This window comes from Oreochromis aureus, linkage group 12, assembly GCF_013358895.1.
Source record: "Oreochromis aureus strain Israel breed Guangdong linkage group 12, ZZ_aureus, whole genome shotgun sequence".
Taxonomy (NCBI): domain Eukaryota; kingdom Metazoa; phylum Chordata; class Actinopteri; order Cichliformes; family Cichlidae; genus Oreochromis; species Oreochromis aureus.
Window position 1 is genome coordinate 792,235 of NC_052953.1, and position 27,483 is coordinate 819,717.

The 27,483-nt window shown below is 47.0% G+C and overlaps 3 protein-coding genes across 8 annotated transcripts; 2 read left to right on the forward strand and 1 right to left on the reverse strand.

Annotated features, from left to right (window-relative positions):
* Positions 1 to 252: 252 nt before the first annotated feature.
* On the forward strand, positions 253 to 4,748 carry cfap77 (cilia and flagella associated protein 77). 2 transcript variants are annotated; one of them, XM_031744617.2, is made up of 7 exons: positions 253 to 390; positions 1,071 to 1,141; positions 1,472 to 1,574; positions 3,127 to 3,352; positions 3,432 to 3,531; positions 3,622 to 3,723; positions 4,222 to 4,748. In XM_031744617.2, the coding sequence occupies exons 2-7, from the start codon at positions 1,076 to 1,078 to the stop codon at positions 4,366 to 4,368; spliced, it is 744 nt and encodes a 247-aa protein (XP_031600477.1). In that variant the 5' UTR covers positions 253 to 390; positions 1,071 to 1,075; the 3' UTR covers positions 4,369 to 4,748. The 2 variants fall into 2 exon arrangements, with proteins under 2 accessions (XP_031600477.1, XP_031600476.1); XM_031744616.2 differs by having other exon boundaries at positions 266 to 390; positions 1,029 to 1,141.
* Positions 4,749 to 6,307: 1,559 nt separating this feature from the next.
* Positions 6,308 to 13,820, forward strand: barhl1a (BarH-like homeobox 1a). 2 transcript variants are annotated; one of them, XM_039620564.1, is made up of 4 exons: positions 6,909 to 6,925; positions 7,062 to 7,498; positions 12,460 to 12,661; positions 13,298 to 13,820. In XM_039620564.1, the coding sequence occupies exons 2-4, from the start codon at positions 7,135 to 7,137 to the stop codon at positions 13,419 to 13,421; spliced, it is 690 nt and encodes a 229-aa protein (XP_039476498.1). In that variant the 5' UTR covers positions 6,909 to 6,925; positions 7,062 to 7,134; the 3' UTR covers positions 13,422 to 13,820. The 2 variants fall into 2 exon arrangements, with proteins under 2 accessions (XP_031600472.1, XP_039476498.1); XM_031744612.2 differs by having other exon boundaries at positions 6,308 to 7,498.
* Positions 13,821 to 14,339: 519 nt separating this feature from the next.
* On the reverse strand, positions 14,340 to 27,082 carry ddx31 (DEAD (Asp-Glu-Ala-Asp) box polypeptide 31). Of its 4 annotated transcripts, XR_005615174.1 has the most exons (21): positions 26,975 to 27,081; positions 26,501 to 26,629; positions 25,805 to 25,935; positions 25,609 to 25,684; positions 25,467 to 25,510; positions 25,077 to 25,147; positions 21,898 to 22,007; positions 21,769 to 21,810; positions 20,771 to 20,835; positions 20,452 to 20,571; positions 20,257 to 20,363; positions 19,948 to 20,174; positions 19,690 to 19,842; positions 19,553 to 19,612; positions 18,424 to 18,474; positions 17,606 to 17,745; positions 17,443 to 17,527; positions 15,809 to 15,920; positions 15,505 to 15,727; positions 14,635 to 14,828; positions 14,340 to 14,560 (listed from the first exon to the last, which is right to left on the reverse strand). XR_005615174.1 is itself a non-coding variant. In XM_031744611.2 (20 exons), the coding sequence occupies exons 2-20, from the start codon at positions 26,603 to 26,605 to the stop codon at positions 14,699 to 14,701; spliced, it is 2,052 nt and encodes a 683-aa protein (XP_031600471.1). In that variant the 5' UTR covers positions 26,606 to 26,629; positions 26,975 to 27,081; the 3' UTR covers positions 14,340 to 14,698. The 4 variants fall into 4 exon arrangements, 3 of the variants coding, with proteins under 3 accessions (XP_031600471.1, XP_031600470.1, XP_039477081.1); XM_031744611.2 differs by having other exon boundaries at positions 14,340 to 14,828; XM_031744610.2 differs by lacking the exon at positions 26,975 to 27,081 and adding an exon at positions 26,733 to 26,968 and having other exon boundaries at positions 14,340 to 14,828.
* Positions 27,083 to 27,483: the final 401 nt, after the last annotated feature.

A 27,483-nucleotide genomic window follows, 5' to 3' on the forward strand; every position in this document is an offset into this window, starting at 1 on the left:
TCTCTGTTTCTCTGCTCACGCACACTGGGCTGTGACGTGGGTCACTGGGTCAGGTGTAGTTCATGTGGGAGCCACAGCAGGGCGTGGTAACGCATAGAAATGAAAAGTGTGGCAAACCCTGAGGACACGGTCTCACATCAACTCGGTAAAGTCAGTCACGAGTGTTTAACGGATCAATTATTGGCTCACGGTGACGTGACGTCACTGTCCTCTGTTATTGATCAGATAGGAGGCACGCCCACAGCGCCCACGTCCCTTCACCTCGGTTTTTTCACCTTTTAGGGAGCTTCCGTACTGCGCATGCTCCGTGTGACACGGTTAGCGTCCCGTTACTATAGCAACGTGTCAGTGCAACTCCGCAGGACACGGAGAACACGGAGCGGAACTCAGGTGGGTGAGATGATGTTTTTACCTCAGATTTAACCTTCGACACACACACACAGACACACACACACACAGACAGAGACACACACACAGACACACAGACAGACACACACACACACACACACACACACACACACACACACACACACACACACACACAGACAGACACACACACACACACACAGACACACACACACACAGACACACACACACAGACAGACACACACAGACACACACACAGACAGACACACAGACAGACACACAGACACACACACACACACACACACACACACACAGACAGACACACACACACACAGACAGACACACACACACACACACACACACACACACACAGACAGACACACAGAGACACACACACACACAGACAGACAGACACACACACACACACAGACACACACAGAGACACACACACACACAGACAGACACACACACACAGACAGACACACACAGAGACACACACACACACAGACAGACACACACACACAGACAGACACACACAGAGACACACACACACACAGACAGACACACACAGAGACACACACACACACAGACAGACACACACACACAGACAGACACACACACAGACTGTTTCTGTAAAATTTCTTCATGTTTTCGTTCCTCAGAATCAAATCTTCACGCCTGCTTTGATCTTCATCCTCTGACAGGAACCATGTCATCATCACCGAGGGTGGGTGTGGTCAGACGCTCGATGCTGACTGACCCGCTGCTAATCAAGGTAAATGGGGGGGAGGCTGGGAGGTCAGTGATTGGCTGATCCACTGCAGGCTATTTTTACTGATTCTGAACTTTTTCCTGTTCGGGTCGCTCAAATACTACAACTACAAATATTAATAACAATAACAATTTTCTAAAGTTTGATCTGAGAAACCACAGACTGTAACTAATAGATGGCTGTAGTGTCCTCAAACTTGCATTCATGTTAACACCAATAGAGGGCGATGCCTCTCATTTAGTTCCTCCCCTTTATGCAAATATGGCCATGTCCAGTTTAAAGGAAGAGCGCTGATAGAAAACATGATGATGTCATCAACCTTCTTGTGTGCAGGCGCCTCTTGGGCGCTCGCGGTCCAAAGGTCTCGCCGCTCCTGGTCCGGACTTCACTTTTGGAACCAGCAGTAACTTGCTGAGGGATGGAGGCGTAGCCGAAGGTAAGCCCCACCCACTATAAACACACTACAGTATTAGCACACTGACAGTTATAGAGTGTGTGTGTGTCTGTGTGTAGGGCTGTGCGATATAACCAGAATCTCATATCCCGAAATGAGACACTTATCGCCCCGACAACGATATATTTCACAAATATTTTACATTTTCTGTAAATTCTGTGAATCTCGGGTACCTCGACCTGTGTGATGTGTTTCCAGCTAGTGTACCTGGAGTCGAGTGGTTTGACCGATGCGTGAAACGATACACTTTCTTTGTGAGTATTTGTTACACGGTGTGCTGCGGGGAAAAGCCTGTTCGTTTGACTCTAAGGTGTATTTAGAGCACCTGACGGCTCTGTTTTGCTTCTCTTCCATAAACTCTCTCCGTACTCTGTCACATGACTCTTGTGTAGGTGGTAGAAAAGTTTTCTGGTCCGTGTCAGACTTTTCATAACCAAACCATGTCCATGCTACAGAGGTAGCCCCTCGTCAGGAATAAGGTCCTCGATGTGTTTGGACTGGTCCTTCTGTTTGCCGTCATTTCAGTTTATTTTGAAAAATCTCAACAGGATCATCAGCTTTATTGTGAAAGGTTTATGTGGAAAATAAACAAGCGGATGGCAGGGGCCATGCGCTGGGTTTACCGCCGTTGTTGCAACACATAAAAACAGTGGCTTGTCCGTCCGTAGTGTGGTTATTTTAAGTATAAGAGAAAGAGAACAAATGAATACAGCCACTACAGTGACCATCAGAACCATGAAAAATGTCGCCGTAAACAGTTTATTTTGCAACACAACGAAACAAATGATAGACGTTTTCATATCGTCATCAGACATATATCGTCATAACAGCCCTATGTGTTTGTAATGCTGGCTCTCTTGGTGGTCAGTGTTTGTGTCATGAAGGACAAATGAGCGCCGCCTGGTGGACACTGGCGGAACTGCAGCTTCACATCCTAATTGGCTAAAACCAGGCTGAGTGCTGAGGTGCTGGGATTATGCTAACAGGAGGGGTGTGTGTGTGTGTGTGTGTGTGTGTGTGTGTGAGGCAGTCAGCTGTCAGAGTGTGTTTGCATGAAGTTAACATGCCTTCAGGCTGCAGTCACTGCTGTCAGTCAAACACACACACACACAACATAAGACCCCTCTCATCTGTCAATCACACACACACACACACACATACACCCACACACACACAGCTGTCTCTGTATTTTCTGGTGGTTGGAGTTTAAAATAAGGAGCTGAATCACTGATGCTGCATGCCCACTAAATACAGTCCACCTCGGGTTTTGCCCCTCTGTAGGCTTCCAGAGGTTGTCCATTGTGCACAAAGTGGGCCTTTAGTGATATAAAGAAGGATTATTTTGAACTGTGACTCATGCACAGCTGAACCGCAGTCCCTCGTCACAGACAGAGACAGGTGTGTCAAAGTGGGACTTTGTGTGTCGCTGTATGATTGAAGCTGGCTGATCTCACCCCGACCCAGCGTCTCACCTGTCGGGTCCGAGGTTTTGGGCCCATGGGCATCCCCTTACCCGTCACCTGTGCTCTGTCAGCTCTTTCCAGCTGGAACGTTCAGCCGCGGCAGGAAGAATCTGCCACTCAGCTTGCAGACTTTGTGTCACTGAACCGCGAGGCGGTGAAGTCCGGCATGGTGACGCCCAAAGAGCTGAGTCAGTACCGGGCTCAGAGGGCCCAGAGCTCTGCATCCGAACTGCGGCATGGCCGGCTTCCACGACGCCGAGATCAGGTTCCTGACATCACGTTTGGAGTCAGAAACAGGTGGGAAAACCTCACGATGATCAAATGATATCTGATCGATAATATTGAATGATCGGTGACCAATCGATGTCTCCATCAGGCCGTCGTCTCCGATGTCGGATGTCCTGTCTCATCAGTACGTTCAGCGCTGGCTCCATGATCAGCTGAGCAAGAATCAAACCAACAACCTCAAATGCAAGGTAAGAGAGAGAGAGAGAGAGAGTGAAGCTCGAATGCCCACAGGGTGTGTGTGTATTATCTTCACACTGTGTGTGTGTGTGTGTGTGCAGATGAAACCAGGGTGTATTCCTGACACGAGAACCACCCTGCTGAGGAGGAGTAAATCTCTGCCGGTCATAGAAACACCACCCAAACCAGCTCGCTTTGCACAGGTAACACACACACACCTGCACACACACACTCACACACCTACACACATACACACACACCTGCACACACACAGACACGCACAACCCCATTCAGCTATCTTAGTGAGGACCTTCATTAGCATAATGCCTTACCCTAAACCTAACATAACCTAATTGTAACCCTGACACTAAAACCACATTTTGAGCATCAAAAAGGCCTTCAAACTTGTGAGGACCGGGTTGTGTGTCCTCACAAGTGACTGTTGGTTCTCACAAGTATGGTAGAATGCAGATTTCGGTCCTCACAAAGATAGCTAGACAGGAACACAGCTGCACACACACAGACACACACACACCTGTATACTTTACCGGCTCTTCTTTGACTCTGCGGTTTTTAGATGATCTTCATCGGTTGTCATTTCTCTGTGTGGAATTAGCGTGTTGGCGTGGTAACACCTGGCTGACGTCTTTACAGACATGCTCAATGACAACATCGTCTGATGCTCTCTGTGCTCTCTGCAGGTCGGTCCGGCTCTCGACACCTTCAGGGACCAGGAGACTCGTGTGCGGGCGTTTGGGGCTCGTCGCTCCAGCTCTCAAACCCAGCGTTCAGTTCTGAGGACCGCCCGTCATGAAGAACCTGGTGGAAAACGGGCGAAGCCACTCTGAGGATGTTTTCAGACAAATGCAAATAAAAGATGAAAAGTTCTCACAGCAAGACGACTTAAAGTTTCCTCCAAACAACACGTGGTCAGAGAGGAGTCCCCCAGGGCTCTGTACTGGGACCCGTTCTGTTCTCCTTAGAAGTAAATGCTGATGATACTTTTCTGTTACCAGATAACTTGAATAAAATGTTGAGCTGTTTCTGCTGATTGTCAAACCCAGAATCGTTTCACAGAGCTGAGGTAAAACCCTCGATCTGTCACGGTCTGTGTTGGCAGACCGTGGGGAGGTGGGGAAACAGGACCCAAACGCCGGACTCTTCAGTGCAACAGTGTTTATTTACAGAGTGGTGAAGTACGAAACAATAAATTCCCCAGTTTCCCAGACTCCCGTGTTGTGTCTTCTTCCCAAAAAGTCCCTGTGTAGTGCTCTCTGCTTCAGTGTCCCTGCACTCCCCGTGCTCACTGCTCCTTCTCATCCCACATTCCTCCTGAGGGAAAACAATAGAGGCAGTCGTTACACACTTTATCCAAGCAGGCATACACTCACTTTCTCTGACTCTGATTGAAGACTGACGTGAAGTCAAACACAATAATCCAGCGTTGGTGGAAGCTCCATCTCTCTTCTAAATAGCTCCCCCGACGAGCCCAGATGAGGAGCAGGTGTGCGGCAAGGACTTTAGGTGTGGCCAGTCCTCAAGCCAGGCCACGCCGCTCAGGCCTGAAGGTGCCTGTAACTTGGCCACAGAAAACAGCAACACACACACACACACACACACACACCTGCCTACATACGTACGTGGACAGAGATAAGAGGCAGTGCAGAAGACACACCGAGTGATAATAATCATAATGCCAATAACAATAATAATAATAATAATAATAACAATAATAATAACAACAACAACAACAGTCATAGTCCCCACTGCCCACGGACCCCGAGTCCCCAGAGCCGGGTCCGTGACACGATCTGAGTGTTGAGTACTGGAAAAGAAGCCAGCTGGACTTTTGTACGTCTGTGAAGACGTTTTAAAAGCAACAGCTACTGAACAATCATGGGGGGGTGGGGGGTCCTGACTCATTATCCTCTGTGAGACACTGCCCCGCCCACCGTCCTACGAGGACCAGAGGTCACCAGCTGTGATCTGATCTCAGGATTGCACTGTAGGTGGCTGATAGGTGGTGTCATAGGCCACCACCTCAGTTCACAGTGCTCTTTTAAGAAGTTCTCCTTGAAGACCAGTATCTGCAATGAGTGATCTTTGACCTTTAGGTGCAGGTGTACAGGTATAGTTAGGTCCATGTATATTTGGACAATGGCAAGTTTTGTCTTTTTAGCCATTTACTGAAACATATTCCAACTACAGTTATATAATGCACATGGACATAATGTGTCGACTGTCAGCTTTCGTTTGAGGGAATCCACATTGAAAGAAAGTAAACACAGAGGGTTCACTGCAGGGTGCAAGCCACCCGTAAACCCCACGAATAGAAAGGCTAGACTGGACTTTGGAGTCAGCAGTCAGCACAGCTCTGGACCAACATCAGCCTCTAGCAGAATGATGGAAGAGAAAAGTAACAAAGAACACACATCATGTGTAACACACGGGGAGGCGGTGTGATGGGCGTGGCTTTGTCTGATTACTTCAGAGCGCCTGACATAAGGAGGTTGTGTCAAACACGTTTTAGTTCCAAACATCGTCTTTTTGTTTAACCCATTGAACGTGGCTCAGGGGGTTGGGAAGGGCACCTGTAACCGGAAGGTCGCCGGTTCGATCCCCGGTCTCTCTGTCCTGGTCGTTGTGTCCTTGGGCAAGACACTTTACCCTACCGCCTACTGGTGTTGGCCAGAGGGGCCGATGGCGCGATATGGCAGCCTCGCTTCTGTCAGCCTGCCCTAGGGCAGCTGTGGCTACAACCGTAGCTTGCGGTTGTGTGAGCGTGAATGAATAATGTCATTGTAAAGCGCTTTGGGTGCCTTGAAAAGCGCTATATAAATCCAATGCATTATTATCATTTCATTTAAAATCCACTGTGCTGATGAACAGAACCAACATCAGAAAAAGTTGTGTGTCCACATATTTATGGCGCTGACTGTCAGTGTGGTTCTGCTGTTGGAGGGTCGGGTGGGTTCTTCAGGTGGGTTCTTCGAGTGGGTTCCTCTGCTGACTGCCTTGTGTTTGGGTGGAGAGCTGAAGACGCCTCGTGGACGACGAGCAAAATATCTTGACGGACGTCTGGTTCCACACGCTGCCCTGACCTCAGAGCTGCTGATGGTTCATGGACTGAACACAGGGACGGCGCGCTCCAGGTTAAATCTGGTCTGACGCTCACGGACTTTTAAACGACGCCACCTTCACACCGTTACAGAGACACAACTTCCTGTTTTCTTTTACAGACGTCTGAATGTGTCCAATCAGGGACGAGCTCACATCTGACGAAGAGGGAAAGTTTAGCACCAAGCTGCTGTTTAGAGGAGGACAGAAGGGGGAGGAGGACAAGAGGAGGTGGAGGAGGAGGAGGAGGAGGACAGAAGGGGGAGGAGGACAGGAGGAGGTGGAGGAGTAAGAGTGTAACTCTGTCTTGGCGCTGAGATCAGCTGCTGATCAGTTTCCCTCGGATCAATACTCTGATTACTCTGACAACTTTATTTTAAACCTGTTTTTTTTTTTTTTTTTTTTTACATAAAAATGACGTCAGAGTCAAACTAACGCGTTTCCGGCTGCTGTGGCTCCACACCTGCCTGGTCAGACACACCTGAGTCCGGGCGGAGATGGAGGTGTCCGCCTCCGGCTGCTCCGGGTTCCGGATCGACTCTCTGCTCTCGCTCGGGGCGCTCCTGCCCCGGGCAGACCCTCCGGAGCTCAGCCCGGGGAACAGCAGCGGCTGCTCGGCGCCTTCATCCCCGTGGAGGGAGCCTGCTCCCCGGCTGGAGCCTCCGCTGCTGCCCGCTCCGCTTCAGCTGCGCTCCGCCTGCTCCTCCTTCCTAATCCGGGACATCTTAGCAGACTCTCACCCGGGACAGGTCTACTCTGAACCGGGACAGCCCGGACTGGAAGCCGAGCCATTCCGGTCCGGACAGGATGAAGATTTCCAGGATAAAAGTCTCAGCAGCTCATCTTCAGACAGCGAAACAGGTAAAAACAGAGAAAATAGTTTAAAGAAGGCGAAAGTAAAGTTTCAATCAAAATAAAAACGAGAATAACGCGGATTTTATTTTCATTAAAGACATCAGAAGGTTATTTTCTTCTTTCAACGAACAAGAAACCAAAAATATTTTTCACTCATGGACAGAAATAAAAACCAGATGAATAAAGTCAGTGAAGGCTGAGCGGGCTCAGTCTGAAACCTTGAAACAGAGAAACAGTCTCATTGTTACAATTTTTTGTGTTTTAATTTAGAGAAATCAATCCGAGCGTTCATTTAATTATTAGTCGAATTATTTTAAAGCGAAAATAAAGCGTCTGAGCTTCTGCGTTACATGTTTTTCTCATTTTGAAACAGAAATGAAATTCATAATCTTAAAGAGTCTTTATCATAACTTTTAATCGGTGATCGGGGTATTGATGATGATCTGGAATATCTCAGATTCTCTATCATTAATCAGTGAAAACACAAAGACATATCTGCAGCAGCCTCCTGCCCGCTGACTCTGGATCATTGCTTTTATTTTATGATGCGTTAGAGGACCTGCATGTTTGGTTGGACTGGTCTTCTTTCTTTCACTCAGTTGAAACCGTGACTGATGGAGTCACGGTGATCCCGGAGGAATCACATGAAGTTAAAAAAGCAGCTGTGCACTACTTTACATCCCTGCTCTGAAACGCACAGACAGGTCTGATAAAATGTGTCTGTACTCAGGTACGTGTACAGCTCATGCACGATGTTTAAGCAGAGAGGATACATCAGACGTGTGCAGTTTTTCAAAATAAAAGTTAAATCCAGGTTATTGAAGCTTATTGGTCAAATTTTATAATAATTGAACTCAGGAAATGTCAGCAGAGTTGTTGTTTGTTTTTGTTTGTTTGTTTTTGTGACCCATACAGAGAAACACAGCCTCATCAGCACCGATTAAAATCACGCAGGAATCTCCGTCACAGCGTCTGAACCTTGAAACTTTTAACCGGCTTCAGTCGCAGTGAGCTGGCGCTGGCGGAGCCATCAGACCTGTGGATGGTTCATATTTTTGTCTTTGCTGCACAGTTTGAAACGCGGCTTCGTTGTTTTGTGTTATTATTGTGTATTTTCAGGGTTTTTGTTCAGCTGCTAATCTCAGCAGAGTTCCCGTGGGTGTGGGTGTGGGCCACATGAAAGCACCATTAAAGTCAGTTAACTTAAAACATTGTATTTGTTCATATTTAGTTTTAAACGTTGAAGCAGCTCCTACCTACTAAATATTACTAATGCCCGTTATCACTGCACGTTTGTCGACGGTCACCGTGTTTCATCATTAAAGCTGTGAAATGAAATTATTCCCACGCAGAGATGCTTACCTCAGTACAAATGATACTCTGACCATATTATCTTCAATTCAGTTCATCTTTAATTGTAAAACTCAAAATCATATCGTGGCAGTTTCATTAAATTTGGCAGGCGAATGCAGACCGAGCACATGTGATCACATGATTCAAAACATTTTTAATCTGACAGCTCTGACGGAGATAAAACCATGATTGAAATCATTTAAGAAGCACAACGAAAAGAAAGGACGGTAAAGAACAGCAGGCCGGGTTCGGTTTATTCTGCAGCCTTACGGTCACGTCTGATACTTTTATCAGTTTCAAACCACAGACACAGACTGTGGTCGTGACGGACCTCGGGTAAGCCCAACACAACAATCTGATAAATGCTGTCAATCAATATGAGCTTTTTTATTGATCACTTTCATCTGCTGCTCTGATTAAAAACAAGAACCTCGGCTATGGGCAGAAATCTGTGCCATCAGAAACTGAATTTGAATAAGTTAAATTTTAATTTTAATTGCTCAGATTGAATCTGAATTGTAACTTGAATAAATGCTTTTGAAAACTGAATTTGAATTAGTCTAATTTGAAATTGAATTTATGGTTTGAAAATGATCATCACTAAATTGAAATTGAATTTTATATATTGAAAATGAATTCATTTGCTTTGAAACTGCATTGGCCACCCTCTTCCATGTTACTGTGTCAGCATCTATTTGGGGTTGGGAGTGGAACAGAAAGTAAGGAAATCCAAAGTGCCATTAAAACCAGGAGAGGTTCTTATATTTCAGAAGAAGGGATTAATTCAAAAGAAATGACCTCAATGCCATATTTTATTTAGGAACCCTAGAGAGCACTTTGCAAAATAACACATTCTTATAATTTCACCCTCAGATGAGCCAAGCTACGACTGTCAGGGAAGGTGACGTAGGTACAGAGCATGTGAGAGTGGTTAATGTCTCTTGTCTAGATGAAGGCGTAGAGATTCAGTATCTTCAGTCTTCAGTGGACACTCCATTTCTGGCACAAAACACCTGTAAAAGATGGTCGATTTAGGAGGTGACCCGACACCTTCAGCCTGTCAAACATAGCAATGGAGCAGTATGTTTAAAAAAAACAACTAATTAAGCATGCACTCAGTACCCTAAGAATTATTATGGTAGTTAAACACAGTGATAGTCACATATCATATCACTTCAAACAGAGGTGATCCAGTAATGCTGCACTAATGAATTAGACTAACTATTCACTTTAGCTAAAGTTATTAAGTTAGCTAAAGAGTTGGGATGCTGTGTAAGACATAAATAAAGCTCAAATACAAAGGTTTGGACACTGTTTTGCATGTTTCCTTACTGTAGGGGTCTCTGCAAGCATACAGGGCTCTGACAGGGTACAAGATGACAACTTTGGAATTCTACTAGAAACAGTCGATCATGTTTGTTTGTCAAAGCTGAATCCAGGGCAAACTAGGCTAAATTAGCGTTTTTAGCTAACAGCTACAATAAGCATAAAAGTTACTGTACGGCTATCAATTGTTAACATGACGCTTGTTCTTATACATGTAATACATTTATTACCAACCTGAGAGTTTATCCGCTGGTCATTCGACATGACGAATGACTTCTGAAGTCTTAATTCAGCTCCAGACGCTGTAGATTCCCGTCAGTAACACTTTCGGTCCGCTAGTAAAACATAGTCCTATTAATCTGCGCTCGTTTACTCTTGAACCGGAACCGGATGTAAGTTCCAAAAAACTGAATTTTGGAACTGAAATTGAATTGTGAGAGTGAAACTGAAATTATTCGAGAGCTGAATTTTTAAAGGATAAAATGCAGTTTCAAAGCAAATGAATTCATTTTCAAACCATAAATTCAATTTCAAATTAGACTAATTCAAATTCAGTTTTCAAAAGCATTTATTCAAGTTACAATTCAGATTCAATCCGAGCAATTCAAATTCAAATTTAACTTATTCAAATTCAGTTTCTGATGGCACAGATTTCTGCCCATACTCGGCTTTTAAAACAGAAACTGAATCATAACTAGAAAGTGCATTTTCTGAAGAAACTGCAGTGTGAATGCTTGAATCTGAATGTATGCACTGAAATGAAATAATTGCTGAATTTTAAGTTAAAAATGTTGAATGAGATGAAAAATACAGAAATTTTCACCTGAAAACAAAAGTGCAGAACTGCTAAAAGCTGACATCCACACAGAAGTTGGAAAATAGCTGAAAATGTTTTAATTGTAAATTAGAAAAACCTAAGAAATGAGAAAAGAAAATTTAGAGTCAGAAAACATCTGAATGAATATTAAAAGTTCATATTCTTTGAATCCCTGAATGACTAAAATGTGATCCCTCCACTTGGATCCACAGAGTTTTAAAGGTTTACATCTCTGAGCTTTGAAAGACACGGTGTTGGAAACAGAACAACGATGGCGACGTTTTGAGGGTAAAATGATGGCTGTAGAGCAAACACTGTGGACACAGCAGCAGTTGAAAGACAAGTGTTTAAGATGAATCTTGGCAGAGTGAGAGACAGAGCTCGTTAGGCAGGCAGGTGTGAGCCTGGTTGCTATAGTGACTGCACCCAATGGCTCCATACACACGCGCACAGACATGCACCTCACTTTTGCTGCTTAAAATGAACAGAAAAGTCAGCCCCAAACAAATGGTTCCCAAAAGAAAACGACAACTTGTATTGACAAAATTCTTTCACCGTGAGCGGCAGCAATGTCTAGTCTACTGAATTCTCAGTTTTCATGCCTGTGGAGTTTATTATATGGACGTGGTGACAGTGTAATGACAGCCTGTACTTCTGATTTTCAAATGAACCTTCTGAGCCATTTTAACATTAGAGTCTATGGAGGAGTTGGAGGGAGGAGGCTGTGCATTGGTGACATTTATGAAAGAACCATAACACCTATTACAATAGTAAACACACTGGATGAAAGAGGATAGCGATGGCTACGTTTTGAGGTTAAAATCATACCTGTAGAGCAAATGCTGCGGACACAGCAGCAGTTTTAAGAAAAGATTTTAAGATTAATTCACCCCCTCCTCTCACTCTAGCAGTTGAGCTGTCTCACTCTAGCCCCAACAGTCCGTCCCATACACACCCATTATAAACTCTGAAACGGCTGAAAAAACATCATGAAACTTAAACTGGAACTGAAGAAAAAGTATAACAGATATTGAAAAGATAAATACAAGTTGAATAGTTGAATGTCTTGGCTTCGTTTTAAAGTTTGAATGGTGGCTCTATGTCAATGTATGTGGAAGTAGAGTTGAAAGAGGAGTGAGTTGAAGGAGAATTTGAAGGGTCTCCCCATTGAAATACATGGGACATTTTTGTAGAAAAAAGTTGACTAATTTTAAAAATATAAATGTTAAAAATTAGAAAAGTAGAAGCAGTCATGTCCAAAAGAAGAGGAATCTAACGGTGTTTGAATGGTTTTTCTAAGTTGAACGGTTTTGAAGGAATTAGATGCCAAAAAACGTACGGAAAAGAAAATAATAAAGAGGCAGAAGAACAATACTGTGAACGCTTTTCAAGCATTCACACTAATAAATGATCATCATGAATGACCGACCAATCAGCTTACAGGACTGATGTGATGTCATTCCTACCTCAGTGCAGAGCGGTGGCTCCGACTCGGTGACGTCATGCCTCAAGAAACCTCGTAAGGCACGGACGGCGTTCAGCGACCAGCAGCTGGCGAGGCTCGAGAGAAGCTTCCAGAAACAGAAATATCTGAGCGTCCAGGAGCGGATGGAGCTGGCGGCTTCGCTGCAGCTCAGCGACACGCAGGTCAAGACCTGGTACCAGAACCGCAGGTAAATACACACACCTGGTACCAGAACATGAAGCAGATTAACGGTCTTCCTGGTCCTGGACTCGTGGTTGGTCATTATTTTGTTTTCTTTATTAAAAAACTGTAAAGTTCACTGACATGAAAGTTGAACCTGATCACATGACCACGATGTGAGCGCAGACTGTGATCATCTCAAGGACGAAGACCGCGGTGACCCTGTGAACGAAAATCTCAGCAGCCTCAGTTTTTTTCTACTCTCCAATCTTTGTGATGTCATAGAGGGGGGGCAGAAACCTTGCCCACTGTTCTGTTAGTGAGGGGCAGCCAATCAGATGACAGCTGTCTTGAAGGAGCTAAGATGGCTAGTTTCAGAAGTCGCTCATGTGTTTTGGGCGTTAAAGCCTGTTACGCAACTGGAGGAACATCTGCTTCCTGTCTGCAGGTTCTGATCCAATCGGGTCGCCTCATGTCTGCTGCAGTCTTTGCGATCATCATAGACTCACATGTGCTTCGGGTCAGCTGGAATCAGTGATGGATGGAGGGAATTTTACTGCACATGCGCTGACACGTGCTGATTGGTTCAGATACAGTCACATGACAGCAGATTGTGGTAAGGTGTGTTTGCGGTGAGTAATGTGTGCTTCATTTTTCCTGGCAGGACCAAGTGGAAGCGTCAGTCTGCCGCCGGCTTGGAGCTGCTGGCCGAGGCCAGCAGGATGTTCCTGCCCACACACTACCTGTACCCTCCTGCCCCGCCCACAATGAACCTATACCTGTATTGAAGCCACGCCCACCAACACCACCCAGCACTGCTTCTGCTACCCCACATCCTCATCCACACTCAGCCCCTTCCCCGCTGACTAGGACTGGTTCCCTCAGGAACGGACTGCTGTGGCGGTGCCGGGGCTCAGGAGGTGGGGCTCAGGCAAAACGTCAGAAAACACAACAGTGACGTTCACGTCTGGACAAACCAGCGAGTCCAGGCAGGAGTGTAGAGCCGTAGTCGAGCCACAAACTTCTCTGTGCGTTTCTGTAGCTCTGACTTCGTTTTTTACATTTTCAATAAAGAAAATAAAGATTCTTATTGTTGTTTTCCTTTGATTCAAAGTGAAAGCGATGGCTCGGATTGGTTCCCAGGCTTGGTTTAGAGCAACTCTGTCTGATGAGCAGGCGGCACTCTGCTGGTTCCGACTGGGACCCACCTACCCATCCTCCTCCTCCCAGCTGGACCTGAGAGCGGCTCTCCTCTGAGCTCCTCGCCCCGCCTCTATGGCTGAACTGGCTTTGTTCCAGCAAGTAACCATATGTGGTCGAGATCAAAATTTAAACCTCAATACAATAGAGACCCCGTCCCACCCCATGTCAGAGTGTAAACATGTTTATTTCTGCTTTACACTTTGAACATAAGAGTCTGTGGGACTGACTCACGTGTGTGTGTGTGTGTGTGTGTGTGTGTGTCCCAGTCCCACTGAGGATGTTTGGAATATTAATATTGATGCTGTTAAATTGATGACACATGAGGCGAGGGAGCGAGTGCTCGGCTCGTGCAGCTTCAAAGCTTCGTCTGCGCCGCCGCTCACCGAGGACACTGCTTTGTCTGCGAGCTGCGCTGACACTGAAGCGTTACCAGGCCGACGAGGATCTCGTCTGCTTTGCTTCAACAGTGAAAACAGCTGGAAGAGCACATCTGCACACAAACATCAGCACATAAACATCTGCTTTTATTAGCACAGGTTCATGTTGGGGACGCAGTACGGTGGCTCCTAAGGACAAATGACACAGATGCAGTCAGGAACACAGCGGGGAGTCGGGGGCGTGTCCATGAGCAGCACTCGGGTTTCAAACTCGCAGCCCGGAGCGACAGAAACATGCGTGAAGCGGTGAGGGTGGAGCGGGCTGATGGTCGTTACTCTGCGACCGTCTGAAACGCAAACATCACGTCACAGACCGACGAGCACAGCGGCCAATCAGATGCAGGAGGAGAAGCTCGCTCACATGTCTTCATCATGTTCCATAAATTCACCATCGCTGCAGCTGCTCAACATCAGAGTCTTCTTCATCACTCCTCCTCTCCTGACTGACTGAACGCCTCCTTCTTCTTCTTCTTCTTCTTCTTCTTCTTGGCGTCTCCGCCCTCCAGCCCGCTGGAGAACTCTGAGCGGAACAGCTGGACCTCCCTCTGACCAAACCTGAGACACAGAGAGGAAGATGAGGATGAAGGTCGCCATCAGCTTCTCTTAAAAATACTAAAACTCCCCCCGTTGTCATGACAACAAACACATTAGTTTTATAATGTTTTATGTCTTTATATACGTCACACACACACACACACACACACACACACACACACACACACACACACACACACACACACACACACACACACACACACACACACACACACACACACCCCCCTACCTACCTACCTTTGACCACATGACCACAGACTGTATATGAAAGCTGGACATCGCCGTGGCGACATCGTGCTGCGTCGAGGCCTCGCCTGAGCGCTTTTACTGTCGCCATCTTTGTGTTTGAAAGCGCTCGTGCTTCCTTCGCTTACACCAAGCACGTCGGGGCCGTGTGCTGACAAACGGCCCCCGCCTCACTGTTTCTGGGCTGATACGCCGCACCCTTTGACCTCCTGACACGCTGTGTGTCTGTGTTCTCTCACAGGCTTGTCTAGAAGCCGTTGAGCAAACTTTTGCTTCAGCGATGGAGTCGTGGAGGTGAGCGTGCGCTCAGCTGGTGACTGCATCACTTCAAACAGTCACACCAGCTGGTCCAGGTGTGCAGCGGGTCCATCCCGACTCTGTGTGTGTTTCAATTAAGGTTAGGACCCTCGGCTGCACATTCCTCACTCACCTCTTCTTTCCAGTCAGCTTCTTCTGGTTCTGCTTCCGGGCCTGGTTCTGGTTCTTCCTGTGGCCACCGGAGGCCCCGGGACCGGCGGCGGCACTCAGACCCTGCGGAGCGTCTCTGAGGCCGAAGCTCTTGGCAGCGTGGCCCAGGTGGAGCGAGCGGATGTGGAAGATGTGTTTGAGGTGAGCGGGGTAGGTGGTGTACGCTCGCAGGAAGGACTGCAGTGCTGTTGACATCACAGTGACAGGTTAGCCAATAAAACAGCAGCACGTTCTCATCACTCTCGTCACGGTCTCGGCGTCGTTACCTTTCTTGGCAGCCTGTAGTGACCGAGCGTCCGCGTGGACAAAGTTCTCAAATTCGGTCTGAAGGACGGTTGCTCGCTCGCGGACTTCCTGCTCCAGAGCTTTGGACGAACTCTGACAGGAAGAAGAAAAAAAACATGTCAGACTCGCCCATGCTCCGGAAATCTGCCGCCTGCGCCTTGAGCTCCCTCGCCTCAGCGCTGGACGGGTTTAATAAAGCACCACATATGACCAGCGGGGGGCGCTGCAACGGAACGAGCCTATTTTTATCATGGACAGCTTTGATTTTCAGTGTGGTGCAGCGCCCCCTGCTGGGCTGCGTGGTCTGTGATGTCACTCATTGCTCTGACCCGTGTCAGGTGAGGACTTCAGACTGGGGTCATGGGAGGGGCTACTGTAAGGTGCAAACCTGCACAGAGGGCGCGCTCGTCACAGCGCTGCTGACACTGAGCATGTGTGAGCTGTGCAAACACAACAAATGATTATTTTTAGCTCCTGCGGGTCAAACGTGCGAGCGCTCACGTCCCTCACTGATTTACTCCTGTTTACTCCGACAGAGAAGAATCCAGAATTCCTGAATTTGGCATCATTTCATTGATGTGTTCAGACTGTGTTTGACTCAGCGGCTCTGCTCCTCCATCAGCACGAACATCGTCCCCACCGCAGCGTGCGAGATGCACCCACCTACCACCTGATGTCTGCTCAACAGATGTTTAAATAAAGGTCGACGTGGAGAGAGAGCAGCTGAAATCTGTTCTGACAGCTTCAGCATGACGACACAAGCATCAGGTCGTCGCAGGTCACGCGTCATGGAAGCGGAAACATCAGAGGCTGAACCCGCTTCACACACGCTGTCGCCGCGGCGCTTTTGACTGGCTGACAGGAGCGACTTTAAAGCGGCGCACAGCAGGCGGTCTGGGCCAGGGTCACACTCTCTCAGAGTCCTAAAGCCTTTTAAAAATACTACAAGAGCCTCATTAAAAACACAGCGACACACAAACGGGGATCGCCCGGCCGCCCCCGCAGGCGGGCTCCAGGCAGAAACGACACGCTTCCAGTGTCTGCAGACTAACGAGCAGGCTGGCGCCTCATCATCAGGGCACGATCTGCTCGCTGCTAAACACACCTTGTTTTTTAACCACAAGCGGTAAACTCCTGCTCACGCTCGCCTCACAAAGCTGCGGCACCAATCGCTAAGCCGATACCAGCTGGTCGGCTCGGACTGGTTGTTGTGGAGGATTTCTTTGGACAAAAACCAGCGACCAGCTTCTGAAGCAGGTCACAGGTGGAGATCGGAGCCGGTGCTTGACTCAGCATGCCCTGCACCGCGCGCTAACAGCATCAGAGCTGATGGAGACCTCCACACTGTCCACATGGCCTAACAATGCCAGGTCTCCATGGCTACACATTCAGAGTCCATGATGGGAGCCTACATCCAATAACGTCAAAGGAGGCACCGCCTGCTGGTGCTATTCAGCTATTACAAGTTACCAGAGTTAAGTAAGATGCAGAGCTTGAATTGCTCAAGATGAAAAAATGTCAGAAATAAAAAAAAGATTTAGTGTCTCAGCCAATCACATCTGATCATCCAGCCTGACCTGCAGCCTCCTGACAGAAGTTTTCGGAAGTGACCTACCTTGCTATGGTACTTGCCCCGCCCCTTGTAGACATCATCGAACATCAGACTGGACAGGATGTCCTGCAGCTTCATCTCTGATAGGCTGAAACACAGAAAGCCCCACCCAAATGGTTAAAACCAGCACTTATACCACCCAGCATGACACTGCATGTCAGCAAACCTGATGTTGTGATTGGCCAGCTCGGTGATGAAGGCGGTCTCAGCGGGGGTGAGGAAGAGGAGGCTGCTTCCTCGTGCTCCAATCCGAGCTGTACGTCCGACGCGGTGAACATACTCAGCCGCTGCGGTGGGAGGAGTGTACTGGGAAAAACCAAAAAGGTTATCAGTCATGTCCTGCTCGCTGATTGGCTAGATTCATTATGTAGGTGCTTGAGTATCGCGATCTGAGCCTGTTTATTCTGCACGCTTCCTCCTCCCCTCTGCTGTCTCGCCGCTCAGCAGCAGAAGCAGCTTCTTGACAGACAGCTTGTCTCCATGGAGATGACACCGTCTCTACTGAGCTGACCGGCTTTACGCTCAAAGCTCTACAGAGCAAACACTTGGCGGCCATCTTTGCGGCACCTCTGAGCAATTACTTCAAAATTATTTCTGCATAAAACCCCTAGTGGACATTAAACAAACTGCAGTGCTTATATAAGCCAATGATCTGGCTCCTTCACTCATCAGACTCGCACAGACCAGGAAACCTGGGTTAGCGTACTTGTTTACAAACCCCGTCTTCTGCTGACAAACGATTCAAATGACACGTATCCGCCCCACACATGACCTCACTGCAGAGCTGCCACCCGATTGGCTACATCCACAAACCCATCACCACAAATTATTAATAAAGGCTCATCATGTAATCTGGAATCACAACCCCTGCTAACCCAATCTTAAGTCTTACAGTCGTGACTCACTCATGCCATCCTTCTCAGACAAAATAAATCACTCCCCACCTGCTGCATCCTTCTGATTCATTCAATAACATAAAGTCACCTGAATAATCCAGGTGACCTGGGGCAGGTCCAAGCCCCTGGCTGCCACATCCTGAAACAAAGAGCACACAAAGGAAGCTTACATATGTATTACATACAGTGTTGGGGAGTAACGGAATACATGTACCGCCGTTACGTATTCAGAATACAAAATATGAGTAACTGTATTCCGTTACAGTTACCGTTTTAAAAGGTGGTATTCAGAATACAGTTACTTTGTTGAAATAAATGGATTACACGGCGGTACTTCCCTGTTTCATATTCTCGCGGGTCAGGATTGTTTGGGTTTGTTTGACAGCTACGTTCTGTTGTTCCAGGCGGCAGCATTACGGTTGCCATGGTTACAGGGTGACGCGCTCTCTCTCTGCGTGTTTCCTGGGTGAGAGCGCGCTTTTTTGTTGTTGTTGTTGTGCTAAGCTAAAAGGCAGAATGCTACAGGCATAGCTCTAAAGAATGTAGCATCATGGGCAGTGTAGTCCGTGCTGCAGGGAGAATGGACTACCATACACGTTATGTGTCTGTGAGCGAGGGAGGGAGAGAAAGGAAAAGTCCGAGCTGTCACGGAGCAAAAACGGGAGCTGGAAGCATGTAAATATAATAACCACTGCAGCCAAGAAGAGTGCCTGAGGAGCCCATTTGTAAGTAAGCTATTAAGACTCAACTGTACACTGTGTTCGTGTTTTCCTCCGGAAAAAATAAGTTCCGTTGGAGAAGCCTTTCAACTCCCGCAAGCAAAGTTGACCCAGACAACAAAGTAAAGCTAGTTTTCGGCTACCAGCCCGACACGGAACCCACCGTATTAGCCAGAGGTCCCTTTACTACGTTTCGGAGCCGCGGACCTTCAGTAACAGTAATAAATCACAGCAATAGGACATTCACGTAGTTGTAAACAGCATGATAATATATTAAGTAATCCAAAGTATTCAGAATACGTTACTCTCATTGAGTAACGTAACGGAATACGTTACAGAATACATTTTGGGGCATGTATTCAGTATTCTGTAGTGGAATACATTTTAAAAGTAACCTTCCCAACACTGATTACATATATGTACAGTCATGTGTTGTGTTTAAAATACAGTCTGCCCCCTGGTGGTCACAGCACACACTGCAGGTTAAAGGATACCGACCGTACAGAGCAGCACTCCCGACTGTGACACCGAAAACTGCTGGAAAGCCTCTGTGCGCTCCTGGTGGGGAAAACAAACACGCATTTCACACTGAGAGACTGACAGCAGCAGAAACGGCAGCAAAACGGCGGCATTACCTCCTGCTTCATGTTGCCATGGAGACGCAGGAACATCAGTGGAGGTTTGTGATTGGCTGAGGGCCTGGAGAGGACAGCGATGAAGAGAGAGTGGAGGAATTCGACAGCCTCGCAGCTCGAGATGAAGACGATGAGTTTGTCGTTCTGAGAAAACTGAAATGAAAACATTGAGGACCAATCAGATTTTAGCTTTCGCTCTTCAGCTGCACATTCGGCGTGCCTTGTAGTTATCGTTACGACCACTTCCGGACTGTTCACCTTGCATTTGTCCAGTATGAAAGCAGCCAGGCAGACCAGTCTGACCTTACTGGGAACCACCACCACAAACTGCTTCAGAGCCTCAGGCACAGCAAAGCTCTCTGATTGGCTGGCTGCTTCGGGGTCACATGTTACAACGGAGGTGGTGGTGAGGTCAGATGAGGGAGCGCTGGACACGTGGATGCTGACCGGGTTATTTAAACACACGTCTGCTAACCGCGTCACACCTGAAACACACAGAGGAAGTTATACCGCCCTCTACAGGCCGAGAAAGGAACTACAGGAGGGGCAGCACAGCAGTGGACTTGCCATTTGTGAGCGTCGCAGAGAGTAGCACGTTCTGTCGGGCTGGTCCCGTAGAGTTCAAGCTGTTTAATATGACGGTCAGGTCCTTCTCAAAGCCGAGGTCCAACGTCCTGAACGCACACACGGACATAAAATTAAGCCCACGCTGCAGGAGGGACCGATCAAAGGGAATCGGAGTCAACTACGCCTAAGGGTTACCGATCAGCCTCGTCCAGGACCAGCCAGCGGACGGCGCTGAAGGCGATGCTCAAGGTGTGTTTGATATGATCCACCAGACGTCCAGGAGTCGAAACCAGGATGTTGATTCCTTTACGGATCCTGAAGACAGAATAGTATTGTTACCACAGCATCGCTTCAGACGCCACAGAGCAGCTGAGAACAGACTCCAGCAGCCCCGAAAGCTTCACATCTCTAAAAGCCTGGATCTGAGCTCTGCTGTGGTTTCACACATCTGAGAGCGCCACACAGCTTTGCTCTTTTTCCAGAGCTGATGGACGAACGTGCTTTGTGATCATACCTGGCCTTCTCTGCTTTCCTCTTCTCTCCTCCCATCAGGACACCTGGGACGATCCAGGTAAACGGCTGCAGAGAGAGAGACACACACCTGAGAGAGCGGATCACGCAAAGCTCTCGTTTCTCTGTCAGCTGCTGATTTTTATATCCACATGCGAAGCAGGAAGTTGTTGGTGCTACAAACCACAGCAAGCACACACCTTTGAAAAACGCAGAGCTGGGGCCGTGAAGTCATTACTGAATTTTCAGAGCCACTGATTCTGGTGAATATTTGGACTTTGTGCTGGGTTGGTGGGACAGCTGTCCCTCAGGAGTCTATACTGGGACCCAGCCCTGCTTTGGGATCTATGCTGCCATATTCTCTGCACGACTATGCTGATGCATTTACTGTAAATGCAGTGAAGGATTTCCATAATCACCACATCCAAAGCACTATTTCATTCTTACAAAATGAATGTGGCCTTATCCCACAGTGACACTCACTGGCTGACCCACCGCAGTGACGCGAGCACTTCCCGAGGCCTCCGGCTGTCATTCCTGCTCCTGTGTGGACGTCAGGAAACCAACCGCTGTGCAAACATCGACTGCAGCGCTAAGCACACTCAGGTTTGTTTGGCTCGTCCACATATCGGGCGTTGCAGGGTGGTAAGCTACGCTGCACACTTCCTTCATTACTTTGGTCGACAATTGAAACAGAATGAGGAAAATCAGCTGGTGTGACGTGCTCTCGGCTCAGCGCCGCAACCTGGAATTTAGCCCGATGCACAAACCACATATTTATAAAAATCTTTGTAATGGCCACCGCTCCCTCGGTGGGTTCTCTGACGTTGTACCGCGTTCTAACGTTTGACTCTGTTTGGTGGGTTTGCTGTGTCTGTGGTGGGACTGGAGCGTGTCCATGTGACAGAGGTAACACCTCGTTTAGCACGAGCGCCTCCATCTGCTTTAGGGACTTTAACCATAGAGTACAATACGAAACAACAGCTGTGAATACTGTGTTACCTTCAGAAGTTTCTGGAAGGTCTGGAAGGTCTGCTGGGCGAGCTGACAAACAGAAGAAGAGCCAACCTTCAGCGTATGAACAGGCAGTCACGGACGACACTACAGTGAAACGTGCTGATCCGACCAAACCTCTCTGGTGGGGACGATGACGAGAGCCAGAGGACCATCCGACCTGCTGACCTTTGGCTGAATCGACTGAAGACTCTGGACCAGCGGGACGGCGTAGGACAGAGTTTTACCTGCACACACGTTTGGGTGGCTTTCATTAGGACATGTTGCTAAATGACTTTCCTCACAGTGTAATCGAATACAAATCTTCTTCCTCGTTACCAGTGTTGGGCAAGTTACTTTGAAAAAGTAATTCAATTATATTTACTAGTTACTTCTTCAAAAAAGTAACTGAGTTACAATATTCTAAAAGTAATTAATTACTTGAAAAGTAACTATTGCGTTACTTTAAAAATAACGTTTAACCCCCTGGGGTCCAGGGTATAATTGGCCATTTTTTTACCACTCTTGATTTTCTCTCCACATTTTACCTGTAAAAACTATTTACTTTGCCTTGTTTGGTATCATTCTTTTTAGCACAACCTCGCGTGCCTGAATTTACAGTTATGTTCTCATTTTGTCATACTGTATAACCAGAATTGATCTAAAATCAGACAAAAAACATAAAATCAGAGTAGAAAAAGTTATATTTTTACTGTAACAACCACAAACATGTTTAATAGGGATGGGTATCGTTTAGGTTTTATCCGATACCGGTGCCAAACAGGTACTTTTGAAACGGTGCCGGTGCTTAAACGGTGCTCAAACCGGTGCTTAAAGAATGGAGAACACAAAATTGGTCCAAAAACCTCTCATGTTTAACTGTTTTCCACTTTTTCTTTGGTCATTTTAGCCTTTTTGGCCAGGGTGAAGGGAGTATCTGCCATCAAACAAGAAGACAGCCGCATGTAACTACAATGGTGTTTGCTAGTTCACCTTACATGCATTAATGTAATAATGTGGTTAGCGTACTCAACGTGAATTACACACGAACAACATGAAGCTACTCACGCAGAGAAGAACGGCTGCTGCTGCCATCATCATCCTCATCATTTCTGCTACGCTGACAGGGCTAGGGGCCAGGACTCTACTCTTCGGGGTTTTGGGGGGATGTTGCTAACTCCGGGTCCGATAACAGGCACCACACCCGCAGTAGATGTGCACGGTGTGAGGTCTCGCAGCAAGCTAAATACGGCGCATTTCTCGGCTTTAAAAAAAACGCTATGCGTCGCCAGGTGTTTCATCGGATTCGAGGTGTTACCTCCTTTGACAGTATCACAGTATCAGCTTAAAGCACTTGTTGCAGGCTGCTGAGTTTGCATCTTTTGCTGTGAAGTACAGCCAGACTTTGACCGCTTCGTCTTTTTTAATCTGTAGCTCTGCTCTAAAAGAACGTACGTACCTGAGCCCGCCTACTTTCCTCGGAAACGTAAAATGATTGGCTAGAATTGGCTCAAGAAAAAAAAAGCACCGAAATAAAGCACCGAAATGTGCGCTGCTTTTCGGTCTGGTTACTACCGTTTATGTCAGAACCGGTGCCATCATGGCACCGGACACCGGTACCCATCCCTACTGTTTAATGAATCATATTTCATAACTTCAAATGCAAATATTAATTGTCAATTTTAAAATCCTATGCACAAGTTTTGCAAACAACAAATTTATTTGCATCCATTTACCTTTTACCCTTTTTTAAAATAACCATTTCAAACTATTTACAGAACAATCAGCTGTTCTTCAATAAGATGCCGCACAAATTATTTGTGCCACTCCAAAAAAAATCATTTCTGTCCACTATAAAGGAGAACATCACAGCCTGATACCTGCAGGTCTGACAGCAGCAGGTGTATCACTGCTGTTTCTACCTGGAGACAGCAGTCGCCTTATTGTTCTGACACACAACACAAAACTATCCACAACACTACACACTAACTACACAAGACGACACATTAACTACACACTCCAAACACGCTAAACGTCACAAATCTCACATCTCAAAACTCGCTCTCTCTCTTTTCCTGCTCTCTCTCTTTCTCTCTCTCTCGCCCTCTCTCTCTCTCCCTCCCTCTCTCTCTCTCTCTCTCGCCGTCACTCCTAAAAGTTTTTTTTGTTTTGTTTTTTTGCTCATAAGCAGAGAGTGCTTGCTAGCGCTAACGTGACAAAACTATTGAGGAAAAAACGCCGCGTATATATTGTTGATCATGACTCTGGTTTTACGTGGCCGATCAACACAGTTTATAAACTGGTATATGTCACCTTGTTGCTTTGTCTTTAAGTGGTCATGTGATTGACTTACCACGACTACTTTAGTCTTCCTCAGTCAAACAGCAGCACTCGATTGTTTTGCCTCCTGAGCTCCAGGTGTTGTGCTAGACCAGGGGTGTCAAACTCAAATACACAGTGGGCCAAAATTCAAAACTGGAACAAAGTCGCGGGCCAACATTAATATTTATTGAAAAAAAAAAAATCTTCCTCCAGATATAAGAATGAATCTTTTCTTATGGACTCAAACAAGTTTTGCTGAAAAACTGAATATGGAACAAGCAAAGCTTAATACTAAAAAATATTTATATTAGCTGTATAATACCAGTAGGCCAGCATTAATAGTAATTTGGTATGGCTTCGCGGGCCAAATGTAATTAGGGGCCAGAGTTTGACACCTATGTGCTAGACAGTGCTCGTGATTACCGTCCGCGGGAGCGCGCAGCTGCTTAAAGCTGTAGCGTCCAGATTACTTACAGCTGCTTCCTGCAGCTGATATAAGATGCGGTAAGCTGAACACAGCTTCAACCGTCTGTTTGTTGAAAAATAGTAACGGACCGCGTTTCCTTGTTAGTAACTGTAACGGTGTTGTAACGATAGGAATAGTAATTAGTTAGATTACTCGTTACTGAAAAAAGTAACGCCGTTACTTGTAACGCCGTTATTCCCATCACTGCCCGTTACAGAGAGTAATTCTGATCCTGCATGTTCATGTTTGAACATGTGACCTCCAAAAACAACACGACGCTTCAGGAGCTAAACTGGGCTGCATCGATATGCACGTACAATAAACACCCACAAAAGGCCCGCAGACACACGCATTAACAAGCCCGTCGGTCATCTGACCACAAAATCACCTGGACGCCTCCTGGCTCAGGTGACGTGTTTCATGTCCACCCAGAAAGAGACCCTCTCACCTGAGAAAACCTCAGTGTGACTGATCGACCCACAGAGACCTGCTGCAAGTCTGGCTGTATCAGGTACGACAGGTGACTCACCTGATCCTGTCTGAGAGCGGACCACAGCGTCACGTCCCGCCAGGAGAGCTGGGATAGTCTGCTTCTGTACACTGCACACACACACACACACAGTAAACAGCAGGACAACGTTAAATCACTATGTGTGTACTTGTTTAGCTATCATTGTGAGGACCGACCTCTCTGTTGCGGACATGAGACGCCTTATGTTTAAGTATTTAAAAAACAAACAAAACAACAACAACAACAACAACAACATTGCAATGTTCCTTTGAATAGTTTATACTTGTATTTCTGTTACTGTGGGGACTCAGCATCTTCTCAGGTCCGCACAGTGTTGATCATCAGGTCACAGTCAGGTGTAGGTGTGTGTGTGTGTGTGTGTGTGTGTGTGTGTGTGTAAAAACCAACCTGGTGAGTGTAGAAATATTCATAACTTTGTTCAGAGTTGCCACCTAGAAGAGAGAAACAGTCAATCAGAGCAGCTGACAATGAAGCAGCGATGCTGAATGTGAGACAGACGAAAGTGTGTGTGTGTCTGTGTGTGTGTTACCAAGTGAGGGTGCAGGTCGAGGTCTGAAAACAAGTCAGAGGTAAAAATCTTCTCCTTCAGCTGAGCGACGGCTGGTCTGAAGGAAAGAAGACTCCGAATTACTGATTACTGATCATTCAGGAACGTTCTGCAGTCTGAGCCAATCAGAACCAGCCGAGAAGCTGGTTCAATGAGCCAATGGGAGGCGGAGCTGCACCTGTGGATGTCTGGGATGTCAGGGTTGTGTTTGAACAGTGAGGAGGTCTTGATGCCGCCACGTCCTGTTTCCTTCGCTCCATCCTTCTTCTTCTTCTTTGGGGTCCCGTCTGTCCCGTCACTGGGTGGAGCCTAAAAAAAAAAAAAAAAAAAATATCAGACAGTGCAGGGAACTGCAGCCTTTATTCTGTGGCTCTGTGTGGTTGACATGAGCGAAGGCTGTAACTAAAAAGTGAGGTTAGCGGGTTAGCAAGCTATGATGTCATGAAGGCAGCTTCCGTTTGACCTGTTAGATCACCATGGTAACTGCTTCTGAGCACATCACCTGGTTCAGAGTTTGCCTCTCAGTGTGACAATGTTTCCTACATGAATCGAGTCACTAACGCCACTGAATCAGCTGTTCCTCTGATAACAGTGGGCGGAGCTCTGCTGACGCTTTTAGTACAGAAGAAGAGCGAACAGTCCAGAGGCTGAAGCAGAAGGGCTTAACAGTGTCAGCGGTTTGGATTTACTGAGCCGGCTAACAGAGGACACCTGGATCAGCACCTGCAGGCTCCTCCTCCTTTGCTGCCACCTGCAGTATGAAGGTGCTCGTCGGAGGAGGAGCTGAGCCTCCTCTTCTCTGCTTTCTGCGGCTCCTCAAAGTCACAGAAACATCAAATGAACGCACTGAGAGAGAGACAGAGAGAGAGCTCACCCATGGCTGCTGAGCCTTCTGACGTTTCCTTCTGCGGGATGGCGGTGATGACGTCACGTCGCTGGAGATGTTCGGACACAACTGTTCATCGGATGATGACATCATCAGAGGTGTGCGTGTGTCCACAAACTGCAGGTAAACACAGAGCTGTGAGTCACTCTCACACCAAACGCCATTCAGAAACAGTTTGAAGAAGAGCTTCTCTTATTGGTTCAGCTGCGCAGGAGTTTACCTTCCGTCAGGTGTAAAACAGCTATGAGTTAGGCCCACGAGGAGCTTAACCCACCACAGAGCGGCGTGTTTAAAGTTCGACACGAGAGAGCGCGCGCGCGCACACACACATGTGTCTGTGTCGCCCAGCGCGGCTGCTACCGTTGGCCTGATGCTAACAGCAGAAGCTTCCGGTCTGCGAAGACCTTGCAGATTAAAAGAAAAAAGAAATTAAAGAGGAAAACGAGACAAATAAACACTCACCGTGAAACTCTCCACACGCACAGACACGCGTGATTAAGGCTTCCTGCTACGTCACAAACCCCGCCTTCTCCGCTCAGCAGCTGATTGCGTGGACATGCGCAGTAGCGTCATCTCGTTCCGGGTCTGCACGCTTGAAATCATTGGCTGTGTCCCAATTCAGGGTCTGCACGCTTGAAGTACGCACACTACGCGTACTACGTACGGTGCGTACTACAAGTACGAGAAGTGCGGAAGTGAGAGGCTTGTAAAATGGGACGGTCTAGCCTTCGTCGCGCTGTTCAGGTTGCCTAGCAACCATGATACTAACAGCGAGAAATGTTTCATACAGCTTTGTGTGACAGAAATGAAGGAGAAAAAATGTTTTGTTGGTCATTCATTTTTGTCATGACATCACTTTGATTAGTTGAGACCACAGGACTGTAAAACATGATACTTGGGCTTCATTTCTGTACTGAACAGTCATTTCAAGATTAGTTAGTAAATAATAATTAGCTAATGTTGTTCATGAG

Excerpts from the sequence above, each read along its gene's own strand:
- cfap77 (XM_031744617.2), top strand. The coding sequence starts at position 1,076 with ATGTCATCATCACCGAGGGTGGGTGTGGTCAGACGCTCGATGCTGACT. Across the intron at positions 3,353-3,431 it reads ACGTTTGGAGTCAGAAACAG|GCCGTCGTCTCCGATGTCGG; the intron begins GTGGGAAAACCT and ends TGTCTCCATCAG. Across the intron at positions 3,724-4,221 it reads AACCAGCTCGCTTTGCACAG|GTCGGTCCGGCTCTCGACAC; the intron begins GTAACACACACA and ends TGCTCTCTGCAG.
- barhl1a (XM_031744612.2), top strand. The coding sequence starts at position 7,135 with ATGGAGGTGTCCGCCTCCGGCTGCTCCGGGTTCCGGATCGACTCTCTG. Across the intron at positions 7,499-12,459 it reads ATCTTCAGACAGCGAAACAG|TGCAGAGCGGTGGCTCCGAC; the intron begins GTAAAAACAGAG and ends TTCCTACCTCAG. Across the intron at positions 12,662-13,297 it reads ACCTGGTACCAGAACCGCAG|GACCAAGTGGAAGCGTCAGT; the intron begins GTAAATACACAC and ends TTTTCCTGGCAG.
- ddx31 (XM_031744611.2), bottom strand. The coding sequence starts at position 26,605 with ATGATGTCATCATCCGATGAACAGTTGTGTCCGAACATCTCCAGCGAC. Across the intron at positions 25,148-25,466 it reads AATATTTCTACACTCACCAG|TGTACAGAAGCAGACTATCC; the intron begins GTTGGTTTTTAC and ends GTGTGTGTGCAG. Across the intron at positions 15,921-17,442 it reads GGGGCAAGTACCATAGCAAG|AGTTCGTCCAAAGCTCTGGA; the intron begins GTAGGTCACTTC and ends TCTTCCTGTCAG.